Below are 14497 nucleotides of genomic sequence, written 5' to 3'. Positions count from 1 at the left end.
GGGTGCCAGATCCCTTTCCCTTGCTGTAGGAGCGCAAAAAGGTTTTTGCATGTCGATTGCTCCTCTGAATAGATAAAAGAGATGCTCCTTTTAAAAAAAGAAGAAGAGGAGGAGGAGGAGGAAAAATAAAAGGATTATACAACCTCTCATGACAAAATGTGCATTGTAGAGAGTAATAGGCATAATGAGGCTTTGTATGCATATCTACGAAGCAGAGAGGAGATGGCTTTTCATCAGCACCTTTTTTTTAAAAAAAAAAAAAGCAAAACCAAATAACATCTATTCATGATGATGAAAATAATTTTCTTTCCTTTTTGATGTTGGTCTATCACTCTCTCTCAGAAACTCTGCAAGCGGTCAACTCTACTGCAACTGTGCAGCAGGTTTGTAAGTGATCGAGGGTGTGCACGGTCAACTTGAAACCCTGTGAAGTCAAAAGAATTTTCGTGGGATGTTGCATCACTGAAGCAGTCAGATACAACATTTCCTGTTTGCTCAGACTGGACACACAGGGGAGTGTTGCTCCAGACAGGGAGGACTTCTTGTCACACCTGATCTGGAGCATCCTTCCCCTGCGTGTGATCAGGTAGATGGGCATGATCCTGGCAGACCCTATAAAGAGACTAATCATGCAGCCATCTTCCTCTCTTGCTCTTGCTTACTCTTACCTTTGATGCCTTTTGCTGTCTGTTGGCTCTCAGCCAGCAGCATATGAGCTCACTCCCAACAGAGGATGAACCCACACTTTTCTCTGTAATGGTAACTGCAAGCTAAAGCCTGCCTTCAGGACCATACGGTGAACTGAACGTAAGTAAACCTTATCATGACTTTTAAAAGAAGACTGTTGTTTTATTATTGTTTTTAAGAGGGAACTAAAGCTGGACCATAAAGAAGGCTGATCGCCCAAAGAATTGGTGCTTTTGAATTATGGTGCTGGCAGAGACTCTTGAGAGTCCTGTGGACTGCAAGAAGATCAAACCTCTCCATTCTTAAGGAAATCAGCCCTGTGTGCTCACTGGAAGGGCAGATCCTGAAACTGAGGCTCCAATACTTTGGCCACCTCATGAAAAGAAAAGACTCCCTTGTTACGATATGGATGCAATGCAGCTGCAAAGTGCTAGCTTGAAAAGTAAACATGATGGGAATGTTGGGACTGCCCGTGGGAAACAGAGGGAGAGTCAATTCACAGTGCGAAGCACCGGAATTAGCTCAGAGTGTAATATGAGCTCTTCCGTTTGTTCCTGTCCAGGAAGTGTTTGTTACTAGACTGCTGGAGCTTGAAGAGAGCAGTCACGTTTTTTTGGAATGCTGCTGCAAAGACAGAAATAAAGGCATTTAAATACGTTTCTGTCTATCTCTTTCCCCTGCCGGGGGCAGGAAAGCGGGGGGTGGGGGTGTTCTTCTCATGTTTGAGAAGAATCGCCTATCGAGACCTCGCCTGGATCTTGCTGGGGAATGCAGCCAGGGAGGTCAACAGGGAATCATGCCGGGTGCCTGGGAGAGTTACCAGTTTTCTCCTGATAAAGGCTTGCACAGACTGCAAGAAGATCAAACCTATCCATTCTGAAGGAAATTAGCCCTGAGTGCTCACTGGAAGGACAGATCCTGAAGCTGAGGCTCCAATACTAGATGGACCAATGGTAATACAGTAAGAAATTCAGTTTGCAAGCACCTCCATCGTGTCTTGAGCCTTTTTTCTCTTGGCTTTAACATACTCTAATTACAATAGACATAGCATCTTAAAAAGTAGAGACATCACCTTGCCAACAAATCCGTATAGTAAAAGCTATGGTTTTCCCAGCAGTGATGTATGGAAGTGAGAGCTGGACCATAAAGAAGGCTGATCGCTGAAGAATGGATGCTTTTGAATTATGGTGCTGGAGGAGACTCTTGAGAGTCCCACGGACTGCAAGAAGATCAAACCTATCCATTCTGAAGGAAATTAGCCCCGAGTGCTCACTGGAAGGACAGATCCTGAAGCTGAGGCTCTAGTACTTTGGCCACCTCCCTGGAAAAGACCCTGATGTTGGGAAAGATTGAGGGCACAAGGAGAAGGGGACGACAGAGGATGAGATGGTTGGACAGTGTTCTCAAAGCTACTAACATGAGTTTGACCAAACTGTGGGAGACAGTGGAAGACAGGAGTGCCTGGCGTGCTCTGGTCCATGGGGTCATGAAGAGTCAGACATGACTAATCGACTAAACAGCAGCAACAAAAGGGGATTTACCAGCAACAATCCAATATGGACAAGCCAGGCTGGATTGCTTAACTCAAATGATTCTCATGAATCCATCAACTAGCTTCCTTCAACGTACAAGGGAATGTGCTCTGCTACTAGCTCACTAGCGTGAGTGAGGAAGGATAATATTTAATCAATATATCCTCTCCTACTATCCTCAACATTCCCACAATTTTGGTAAGCCTAAGTGTATGCAGCCTGAATCCAGAAGGAACATTGAAAGATAAAGCATTATTTGGCAGTGGCAGCTAGCTGCATCTCTACTTCTTGGAAAACAAATGCTCGGCACAACCTTCCTAGGCTGTTTGATAACAGAAAGAGGTATACTTCAAACTTGAGTCCCCAGATGTTGTTGGATTACAACTCCGCCCATCCCTAACCAGCTTGGCCAGTGATCGGGGGGATGGGCATTGTTGCCCCAACAACTTCTGAGGACACAAGGTTGAAGAATGTAATAATAATAATAATAATAATAATAATAATAATAATAATAATAATTTATTCCCTGCCCATCTGGCTGGAAAAGCTAAGGAATATTGGGAGATGATATACAAAGAAATAAAAAAGATGCTAATGTTGACACACACACCCCTGCCTGGAGATGATATAATAATAATAATAATAATAATAATAATAATAATAATAATAATAATAATAATTTATTTATACCCCGCCCATCTGGCTGGGCTTCCCCAGCCACTCTGGGCGGCTTCCAAAAAAATATTAAAATACTGTAATACATCAAACATTAAAAGCTTCCCTAAGCAGGGCTGCATTCAGATGTCTTCTAAAAGTCTGGTAGTTGTTGTTCTCTTTGACATCTGGTGGGAGGGCGTTCCACAAGGAGGGCGCCACTACCGAGAAGGCCCTCTGCCTGGTTCCCTGTAACTTGGCTTTTCGCAGTGAGGGAACCACCAGAAGGCCCTCGGTGCTGGACCTCAGTGTCCAGGCAGAACGATGGGGGTGGTGACGCTCCTTCAGATATACTGGACCAAGGCCGTTTAGGGATTTAAAGGTCAGTACCAACACTTCGAATTGCACTCGGAAATGTACTGGGAGCCAATGAAGGTCTTTCAAGACCAGTGTTATATGGTCTCGGCGGCCACTCTCAGTCACCAGTCTAGCTGCCGCATTCTGGATTAGTTGTAGTTTCCGGGTCACCTTCAAAGGTAGCCCCACGTAGAGCGCATTGAAGTAGTCCAAGCGGGAGATAACCAGAGCATGCACCACTCTGGCAAGACAGTCCACAGGCAGATAGGGTCTCAGCCTACGTACCAGATGGAGCTGGTAAACAGCTGCCCTGGACACAGATTTGACCTGCGCCTCCATGGACAGCTGTGAGTCCAAAATGACTCCCAGGCTGCGCACCTGGTCCTTCAGGGGCACAGTTACCCCATTCGGAACCAGGGAATCCTCCACACCTGCCCGCCTCCTGTCCCCCAAAAACAGTACTTCTGTCTTGTCAGGATTCAACCTCAATCTGTTAGCTGTCATCCATCCTCCAACCGCCTCCAGACTCTCACACAGGACCTTCACCGCCTTCACTGGTTCTGATTTAAAAGAGAGGTAGAGCTGGGTATCATCCGCATACTGATGAACACCCAGCCCAAACCCCCTGATGTTCCTTTGGGGCATAATAGAGGGTGAGATACCTAAGAATGTATTAAATCTGTTTCTTTATGCAACTGCTGTGGCCAGAATAGCCTATGCACATGTGGAATGACAAAAAACAGTCCAGCGAAAGAGGATTGCTAGACTAAGTTAGAATATGTAGAGTTAGTGATGCTGACTGCAAAGATAAGAAACCAGGATGAACATACCATAGGAGAGGAGTGGTAAAACCATGCAGAATATTTATGAATTACAACAGTTATATAAATCCCCAAGTAAGACCAGACATATGAGCAGCAGCTAAATTAACTAGAAGGAGTGGAAGGGTATGTAGCACAACTAAGAGTCGAAAGGAACCCATGGAGGAAGGTGTGGGGAAGTCGAATAATGCAGAAGGATGATGAAGAATATCGTGAAATGGATGTACCAATGTATTGTAAAAGCATAAATAAAATCTTTAAAAAAAGAATACTGTACAAAAAGCTGCCATTAGACCTATATTTTTGTGAGCTTTCATGGTAGCAGAAAGGGGGCAGTTCTGAATTATTATTTTGTTGTTATTCCAGCAGGCTCCATAAAGACAACAGAGAACGGAAGGGAATTGTAAATGGCAGAGGCCACAAAGTGAGACAAACTATCAGGTGTTCTGATCCCAGGCTGTACAGGGGAAAACACATCCAAACCAACACTTTGAACAGGTAGCCAATTGGCAGCAAGCAGCTATACCTTTTCTTTGTAGTGCTGGGAAGAAGAGGTAAGGTTCAGTTAAAAAGGAAACAGAAACAAGTTTTATATGATCTGGCTGGGACCCAAAGCACTATCGATGGCATTCCGCTCGTGCCCGTAGGGCTTTTCAGCTCCCCCTTTCAGCAGCAGCCCCCGCTTCCCTGCAAACCAAAGGACCATGCAAAGCAGCAGGCCAAAAGAGGGAGGGGTTGATACTGCAAAGAAATGCCATTTTTTTCTGCATATGCACAGAAGCTCTCCCTTTTCATGTTTGGGGCATGTGTTGATTCCGGCCTCAGTTTCCTATAATTGATTTCTGCACAAAGCGTGTTCTCCTTCATAGAGAGCACGTGTTGGGGTGGGGTCTGAACAGGCCACCCCTCTGTTGGTGAGTGGGTTAGTATGGATGACCATCCGCAGCAATTGGGCAGTTGGGTTACGGGGAAAATTTTGGTGTTGCCATTTAAGGGGACGGACCAAAGGTTATAAAATCAAGTCACGCAGCACTGACTGGGCTCTTTTCCTGCGTACATCGGATCACCCGCCCACCCCCCTAATCTAGGGCTATTGCGTTGACCTTGCTATACCTGTCATGGGGTCGTCTGCTTTTGGGGCAGGGGCCTGGTAGCAATTTTGCCCATTTGGCTGATTGGCTGGTGCCATTTGGTTTTTGCCTAGCAAATTGTCACAACTTGTAAGGTTGCAGTTAGGCATTGGTTAAAAAATTGGTTGGTGGAGGGGTAAGCGCCTGCCCCTCCAATTCTGCTGCGGAAAGGGAGTTCTGTTAAAGGAATCCAGGGGCTTGCCATTCTTTCGTCCGTACCCCTGAATGGGGCTTAGGGCCGCACAAGCCCCCGGAAGCAAGTGGGGGTTTGGGGGGAATGAGGGTCTGGTGCCCAGCTCCATGCTCTCCCCAATATTGTTTTCCCTCACTGGCTTTTGCTGGAATCTGGAAGTCAGTTCTGTCCCTGGGTGTGGGGACAGATAGTCATAACCAATGCCTAAGCAACCACTCACATTTATGTACTTTAATAAAGTTGTGGCCAAAATTATGCCAGAAACCTTAAACAAAAATTATGTGTGAATTGTGAATTATTTAGGGGTGGCTTGGGGGACCTCGAGATGCACCACCCAGAGTTAATGTTCTATGAGGCAATATCCAGAAGAAGAAGAAGAAGAAGAAGAAGAAGAAGAAGAAGAAGAAGACGAAATTGTTCAACATAAAAACATGCTCATGTTGTGAACTACACTGCACTGAGATCTGCGGATGAAGGTTGGTATACAAAATTAATTCATAATAATAAATCAACTGCTGAGAAACTTACTCGCCCATCACTTGTGAGAAGTATAGAGTCGCTCTTTATATCCCGGTGAATGACTCCTTGGTTGTGCAGATAGGACAGTGCTCTTAGGACAGACAGACAGACAGTAGCAATCTGTTCTTCGTTCATTCTGGAATTTTTAAAAGAAAGCAACACATGGAAACAAATCCTGCTGTAGTGTTTTCATCTGCTTCAACTCCCATCATCCCTGACCACTGGCCACTGGAATGATGGGAGTTGTAGTCTAACAATATCTGGGGACCCATGGTTGAGAAAGGCTGTTCCATTTGGTGGGAACAGGCAGGGAACAGGGGCACTAGGGAAGCAAGTCTAGAGTAAGAGACTAGGGTGATGTCTGCTGCTTCCAGGAACTCTTCTCGTTATGAGACTTTTGTTGGGGAGCAGAGAGTTTGTTTGGATCCTGGGTGAGAACTGGGAGACTGAGAAGGAAGGAAAATGAATTGACATTGATTTATATGCATTAGTCACTTTGTATTAATGGAACACTTTAACATGTAACGGTGCAATTTTCTAATATTTAAATTGTCTGGGTTTTTTAAAGCTTTTTGTACAGCGCTTAGAGATGTTTTCAACATATTAAGTGGTATAGAAATTAAATAATAATCCATCAATCTAATTTTTATTTTTATTAAATTATTTTGACACAACTTCAGTGGGCGGTAGCTCATTTGATAGACTCTTAATCTCAGAGTTGTGGGTTAGAGACCCATATTGCGTAAAAGAGTCTTGTACCGCAATGAGTTGCACTAGACCTCATGGTCCCTTCCAATTCTATGATTCCGTGATTTTAAGAACAACTTCATTATACAGATAAGCTTGAGTTCACACAAAAAAATATAATGAGTTGAAAGTTGTGCATAAGGTTCACTCCCCACCCCTTTTCCTCACAGCAACCCTGTGATGTAGGTCAGGCTGAGAGGAAGTGACTGGCCAAAGGTCCCCCAGTGAGATTCATTGCTGGAAGTGAGGGAATGGGTTTCCCAAATCTAAAATCTGACTGTGCAGTCAGTCTGAAATAGGCCCCCAAATCCCATTTTTCCTTCTCCATTAGCTAAAATGCATTAACTTGAGCACTTGAGCACTTGAGCCAAGAACCCAGCTGTATAAACAAAGCTCTCTCCTCTATCAGTCCGTGACGCCTAATGAATGGCCTTGTCCATTCCAAAGTGGAGCAGGGATGACACATTTGGGTCTTATCTTACTTCCTGACCACAATGACGCACAGACCTTGTCCGGGAACAGTGCCAGCAGTGTTCTTGGAGTTGATGACCTCCTGCCCCAAGATAAGAGTATAGGAACAGGAACAACCTTTTATGGTCAGGAATACCGGAACAGGAATATCTGTTTATGGTCATGGATGTCAACTTACATGTATAAGCTGACATGGTTGGATTCCTGGGGAAGCGGGGAGAGGGTGCCTGGAGGATATATACACTGCATGAAATTTCTCATTTCTTTGGACTTGCTGTGAACTGACCACGCAAGTGCCTTCTGCTATCCTGAGAGCAGAATAAACTCTCTCTCTGAACCAAACCTCAGTGTCATTTGACTTCCTTTCTCCCTCCCGGGAGCAACGCAGACCCCACCAGTCGGTATAGTCTAATAAGGCTACAGAAATGGGATCTGAACCCTGGTCTCCCAGGTCTTGGTCTTAAACTCTTACCATCCCACTGGCAAACCCTTGTGAGCACTCAAGACAAGGATGGAGCCAACACTGCGTGTTCAGTTTGCCATCGTGAAGACAGGGAGTGCAGGCAGATGAAGACTCCCAACATCTCTTGAATAATGAATGGTCAGTAGCTAATTGCAACCCTGGTTGTGGTCAAGCCATTAGGTGCAATGAGCATTTTGCCCACTGTGGCCTCGTGTTATTTATCTAAATACTGCAAAGCCTTCAACGAAACCTTAGAGAGACGGCCATAAAATGTTCAAATAACAAGAAAGGAGTGCTTCTAATGAATCCCGGCCCTAATGACAGCACTTAAGAGTTTTCTGGAAGCATCTGTTTGCAATTAAATGCCTGTCAAAATATTTGGCACGGTGACTAACAGTTCAGAAAATAGCTCCTAATGAAAGCTACGAGGTTTTTTGTTTTTTTAGCATGTGGGCTGAAGCGGGTCTTTAAAATAGCCACAGCAGAAAAGTTACAGAGCAAATGAGATTTTCCCCTATTTGAGAATCAGCTAGTGTAAAAGAATTAAGCACACAGACTTCCAAGTTGCTCAGGCACCAGCACATCCATGTTGGAAATCAAACCCACCACACTTCCCTTGTGCAGCATCTTACTGATACATCTGATGGTACAACCAAACTATGTTTAGCAAATTCACAGGTTGCCATGGAAACGACAAGGCATTGAATAGGAATTAGCAGGATAGGATGTACCCAATGTGTATGGCTCCCTCCAACTATTCTTCCTCTGTTATTGTTACTGCTGCTGCTGCTGTTGCTAATGATAGAATGGCATAATGTGTTGACTTAATGCTAATGCCAAATCCTTTCCTTCCTTTCCACCATTTTACAAACTTTACTCTCCTCTATATGCATGCTGATGCTCCATGTACAGGGGTTCAGTTCATTGATGTAAAGGTAAAGGACCCCTGGATGGTTAAGTCCAGTCAAAGGCGACTGAGGGGTGCGGCGCTCATCTTGCTTTTCAGGCCAAGGGAGCTGGTGTTTGTTCACAGACAGCTTACCAGGTCATGTGGCCAGCATGACTAAACTGGTGCAATGAGACACCGTGACGGAAGCCAGAGAGCACGGAAATGCTGTTTACCTTCCCGCCACAGTGGTACCTATTTATCTACTTGCACTGGCGTGCTTTTGAACTGCTAGGTTGGCAGGAGCTGGGAAAGAGCAATGGGAGCTCACCCCATCGCGGGGATTCAAAGCACTAACCTTTCAATCGGCAAGCCCAAGAGGCTCGGTGGTTTAGACCACAGCACCACCCATGCCACTTTGATGTAGTGAGATCAAGCCAGTTTCAGCAAATGGGGAAAGCCCTTGCAGGCAGCCAAACCATGGTGCAAACTATCAAATGCCTGGAAGGGTTGTCTTGTCTTAAAACGTACCCATTTCATGCAGCTTACCTGGTGTGAGTCACTATGTCGGTCAAAGCACCACCTTCCAAAAACTCCATAACAACCCACAGCTCATCTCCCACAAGGTAGCTGTTGTACATGTCGACCACGTTCTCGTGATGATAGTCTCTCATTATTACAACCTGAAAGAACAGAAGAGCAGAACCTCTGAATGGTGTGCTAATGGGTTTTTGCGCATCTGTTGTTTTTTAACTCACATAGGCCAAATTGTAAATACATTTTTTTTATAAAACAGCAGCAGCAAGACACACACACACACATCTTTAAAAAAGAGTTTTAATGTGAATTATCAGCAAAATAACATTGAACTAAAACATATTGACCTTGAACCAAAACAAAATCCTCATGTGGAACTGGGCTTTAGGTATATGTTTGGTTGAAGGACACAAATCCTGCCTCGTAACTCTGGACCTTCCCCCAGTGAATTAAAAAAGTGACTTGCAATGTGAAGCGATGGGTTTATGATTGTGTAAAGGGTTCCTGTGCCCACAGCAAATGTGCAGAAATAGAATTTGAGGCGGGTGCAAGTTAGAGTGAATCAAGCTGCTGAAATGCCTCTTCCCTAAACTATGTAAGATGCAACACAGGAGCGCTGTTCTCCTTTGCATCTTGCTGGCAAATGGAGAGAGAAAAAGCTTGCCCTGTATAGGCACAACTTGGCTCTCTGAATCATGAATTGTACATTTAAGGAAGGTGGCATGAATGCTTTCTATAAAGAGCTTTGGGAAGACAGGGAATGGGAATGGGCTGGTCCCATCTGAGTGGCACTCTATGAACACTGCCAGTACTGCAGCAGATGGTCTCGTGCCAGCATCTACCCTCATAGAAGAATGGTAGCATGGGGGCAGAACATGTACTTTGCATACAAAACATCCCAGGTTGCATTCCTGGCATCTACTGTAAGGGCAGGGACAGACTGTGAGAAGTGAGGTTACAGGGAACTAGGCAGTGCCCATCCTGTGGAATGCCCTCCCATCAGATGTCAAGGCAATAAGCAACTATGTTACTTTTAAAAGACATCTGAAGGCAGCCCTGTTTAGGGAAGTTTTTAACGTTTAATGCTGTATTGTGTTTTAATAGTCAGTTGGGAGCCGCCCAGAGTGGCTGGGGAAATTATTATTAGACTCCGTTTCTGAAAACCTCATAGAGCCACTCCGGTTAGCGTGGACAATATTGAGATAGATAGATAGATAGATAGATAGATAGATAGATAGATAGACAGATAGATAGAGGAACTGTTGGTTGTGTAAGCCGGTGTCCTCAGGACTCTGGAGAACATATGGATCTTTTTGGACCTCCTTGCTTTAGCTTCCTGAACACAACTTTTCCTTTTTCGCCTTTGGCAACTTAGAGTGAGATTAGTAGCTTCTGGGGGCAGTTGCCAAAAAGGGCTGTGGAAGGCTCTGTTTTGTTTGGAGCTAAGGAGATAGTAAGTGGGGGGAGAGTAAATGTTTTTGTTACATAAAGATGGGAGAAGGATGACTAAATCAAAGCAATGGCTTCTGTGTATGAGAGAGAAGTCCTGGTTTCTGGCTAAGCCCTGACATCCAACAGCTCACAGAGGTGTCTTTCAAGACATGTGGATACAGAATATGCATTTTAATGATACTTTGTCCAATTCAGTGCCATCCTTAAGACCAATTAGAACAAATGGGCACAATCTGGAGGCATGTTTACCTCTAATTTTATTTTATTTTTATTATGTTTCTAGCCCACCTTTCTTCCAAGGAGCTCAAGGTGACATGCCCAGATCTCCCTGTTCCCCATAGCTTCCTTAAAGGTAAAGTAAAGGTACCCCTGACGGTTAGGTCCAGTTGCGGACGACTCTGGGGTTGTGGCGCTCATCTCGCTCTATAGGCCGAGAGAGCTGGCGTTTGTCCGCAGACAGCTTCCGGGTCATGTGGCCAGCATGACTAAGCCACTTCTGGTGAACCAGAGCAGTGCATGGAAATGCCGTTTACCTTCCTGCCAGAACGGTACCTATTTATCTATTTGCACTTTGATGTGCTTTTGAACTGCTAGGTTGGCAGGAGCTGGGACTGAGCAACGGGAGCTCACCCCGTCGCAGGGATTCGAACCGCCAACCTTCTGATCGGCAAGTCCTAGGCTCTGTGATTTAACCACAGCGCCACCCACATCCACACATGGCTTCCTTAAAGGTAAAGGGACCCCTAACCATTGGGTCCATTCGTGACCGACTCTGGGGTTGTGGCGCTCATCTCGCTTTATTGGCCGAGAGAGCCGGCATACAGCTTCCGGGTCATGTGGCCAGCATGACTAAGCTTCTTCTGGAAAACCAGAGCAGTGCATGGAAACGCCATTTACCTTCCCGCTGGAACGGTACCTATTTATCTACTTGCACTTCATGCTTTCGAACTGCAAGGTTGGCAGGAGCAGGGACCGAGCAATGGGAGCTCACCCCATTGCGAGAATTCGAAACGCCGACCTTCTGATCGGCAAGTCCTAGGCTCTGTGGTTTAACCCACAGTGCCACCTGCATCCCAGCATGGCTTCCTTACCTCTACTTAAAACCAATGGGCACAATCTAACAGCGTGCTCAAGCCCAGCTGAAATCAGTAGGGTGGAAGCACCTTCCCACACTTCCAAAATGGCGTACCTCGTTGAAGAGCAGTTCCCTCCTTTGCTGCTTCCTGAGATCCATCTTCTTCACTGCAACTTGCTTCCCCGTGTGCTTCTCTGTGGCAATGCAAACGATACCAGTGGAGCCTTCCCCAATTTTGATGAAGTTGTCCAAGTACTCCCGAGGGTCACCAGGGCTCACCACCAGCTGCAAGGCTGCTCGGAACTGCTCGTGAGAGACCCGGGAGGGCTGTTGGTCTGAGGAAGAGCCCCAGCTTGGTGGAGGATAAGCACTTGAAGTGATGCTCGGGGAGCTTGGGTAAGAAGCTGTGGAAATGTAATGTGAGCTTGGCTGGAGAGAAGGCTGGTGGTGATAGTGGGAGAATTTGTGATAGACTGCTGGGTACTGGTAGCCACTGCCTGAATACGTGACTTTGCTTTGACTTTGAGGTAGCTTGGTTGGGCCTCGAGGGTAAGTGTCTGACCCAGACAGCGGTGGGCTTACAACCATCTGTGCTCGATCATAATCCAGCTGTGAAAAGAAGCAAGTCAACAGGTAAGCGTGGTTTCACGTACATTGAAAGACCTACATTGGCTCCCAGTACGTTTTCAAGCACAATTCAAAGTGTTGCTGCTCACCTTAAAAGCCATAAACGGCCTTGGCCCAGTATACCTGAAGGAGCATCTCCACCCCCATTGTTCAGCCTGGACACTGAGGTCCAGCTCCAAGGGCCTTCTGTTGGTTCCCTAACTGTGAGAAGTGAGGTTACAGGGAACTAAACAGAGGGCCTTCTCGGTGGTGGCACCCGCCCTGTGGAACACCCTCCCACCAGAGGTCAGGGAAATAAACAGCGATCTGACTTTTGGAAGACATCTGAAGGCAGCCTTGTTTAAGGAAGCTTTTAATGTTTGATATTTTATTGTGTTTTTAATATTCTGTTGGGAGCCACCCAGAGTGGCTGGGGAAACCCAGCCAGATGGGCAGGGTATTAATTATTATTATTATTATTATTATTATTATTATTATTATTATGGTCCATAGACCCACAAAACACTTTCAAAACAAGATACAGTTAAAACAACTAAACAGCAGGTGAAAGAGACTGAGGTAGTCATTTTGTTATTTCTAGAACATGACGGTCTTTGTTTCTTGAGACCTCTGAAATAAACTTTGCCACGGTCAGTGTATATTATTATTATTATTATTATTATTATTATTATTATTAGTGTTTTCCAAATAATGAGAGGATGTAATTGCTCTTGTGGCATCTCTCGTTGGGCCATCTGAGCATGGCCAGCTCCCTACTCAATATATCTCTGAGGAACCAAATGCTGGCCCCTACTAAGTGGGTAACTTGGTTAGAACCAATTGGTACTTGGTGGTATCAATAATGCCAAGGTTGCAGGGTCAATCCCCATATAGGGCAGCTGCATATTCCTGCTTTGCAGGGAAGGTTCCCTTCCAACTGTATAATCTATATGCTACTTGTTTCAACCGATACAGAGTAATCTCTTTCAATGAAACACATTATTTAAAGAATAGTAAATGCCACAGCTCAGTGGTTAGGGAAAGGAGCAACTGATGGCTGCAGCTGGAAGCACCTGGTTGAACTCTGGTGCAGGTAGATTGCAGGCAACTGTCATTCATGGGGGGGGCGGTCACAGGTTCGTGGACAGCAAATGCTTTGGATGCCTAAGAAACCCTGGCATCTCCAGTTAGAAGAAGAAGAAGAAGAGTCTGGATTTGATATCCCGCCTTTCACTCCCTTTAAGGAGTCTCAAAGCGGCTAACATTCTCCTTTCCCTTCCTCCCCCACAACAAACACTCTGTGAGGTGAATGGGGTTGAGAGACTTCAGAGAAGTGTGACTGGCCCAAGGTCACCCAGCAGCTGCATGTGGAGGAGCGGAGACGCGAACCCGGTTCCCCAGATTACGAGACTACCGCTCTTAACCACTACACCACACTGGCTCAGTTAAAAGGATCTTTGACAGCAAGGGTGGGAAGTAATATAAAAGGATGTCACATAGAGGAGGGAGAAAGGTTGTTTTCTGCTGCTCCAGAGAAGCGGACAGAGAGCAATGGTTCCAAACTACAAGAAATAAGATTCCACCTAAACATTAGGAAGAACTTCCTGACAGTAAGAGCTGTTCAACAGTGGAATTTGCTGCCAAGGAGTGTGGTGGAGTCTCCTTCTTTGGAGGTCTTTAAGCAGAGGCTTGACAACCATATGTCAGGAGTGCTCTGATGGTGTTTCCTGCTTGGCAGGGGGTTGGACTCAATGGCCCTTGTGGTATCTTCCAACTCTATGATTCTATGATTCTATGATTCTAATTTTGCCTGTACCCTTAGGGACCATCAGGCGGTCGGCACAGGTGACACTTGGTTAGATGGGCCAGTAATCTGATTTAGAACAAGGCGTCATCAAATATTACTGATTTCCTGCTTTACCAAGATGACTCTAGTAGAGATAACTGCAGCCAATTCTGCAGAAGCCAGATGGAGGGGAGGAACCTGTGGCTGAACTCCAACTTCCATCAACCCTGACCACTGGCTACATTGGCTGCGGCTGATATGGAGGTCCATTAGCTTCTCATCCTTGGTTTTCAGACATAGCCTTCAGACCATGGGCACAATCCACAAAGAAATTGTCCTGCACAATCTGCATTGAACTATCGCAGGTCCCATTCATCTCAAGTTCAGGAGAACTTCCCACTAGATTTCACCCTACATTTGTGTCCTTCTACCATGGGTTGCAGAGCTACTAAACACACATTGTGGGTTGCATAGCTGCTTCTGCAGCACATGTGCTCTTGTATACCGGAATTGCAAACCTGTGCACAGTTAAGGCAGGTCTCATCGACTTGAACGGGATTTTAGGAGTCCCATTATGTACT

The 14497-nt window shown here is 45.5% G+C and overlaps 1 protein-coding gene across 4 annotated transcripts in view; it reads right to left on the bottom strand.

Moving 5' to 3' along the window:
• PAK5 (p21 (RAC1) activated kinase 5) overlaps positions 1-14497 on the bottom strand; it is a 130262-nt gene that overhangs the window by 6772 nt on the left and 108993 nt on the right. For all 4 annotated transcript variants that reach the window (XM_079969807.1, XM_079969810.1, XM_079969809.1 and 1 more), the window contains 3 exons: positions 11639-12133; positions 9010-9143; positions 5903-6029 (listed from right to left, as the gene is read on the bottom strand). In XM_079969807.1, the coding sequence (XP_079825933.1) occupies positions 5903-6029; positions 9010-9143; positions 11639-12133 (756 nt within the window). The remainder of the gene's footprint in view (positions 1-5902; positions 6030-9009; positions 9144-11638; positions 12134-14497) is intronic.

The sequence above is a fragment of the Podarcis cretensis genome, assembly GCF_951804945.1.
Source record: "Podarcis cretensis genome assembly, chromosome: 3".
Classification (NCBI taxonomy): Eukaryota; Metazoa; Chordata; class Lepidosauria; order Squamata; family Lacertidae; genus Podarcis; species Podarcis cretensis.
This window is presented reverse-complemented; position numbering and strand designations above follow the sequence as displayed.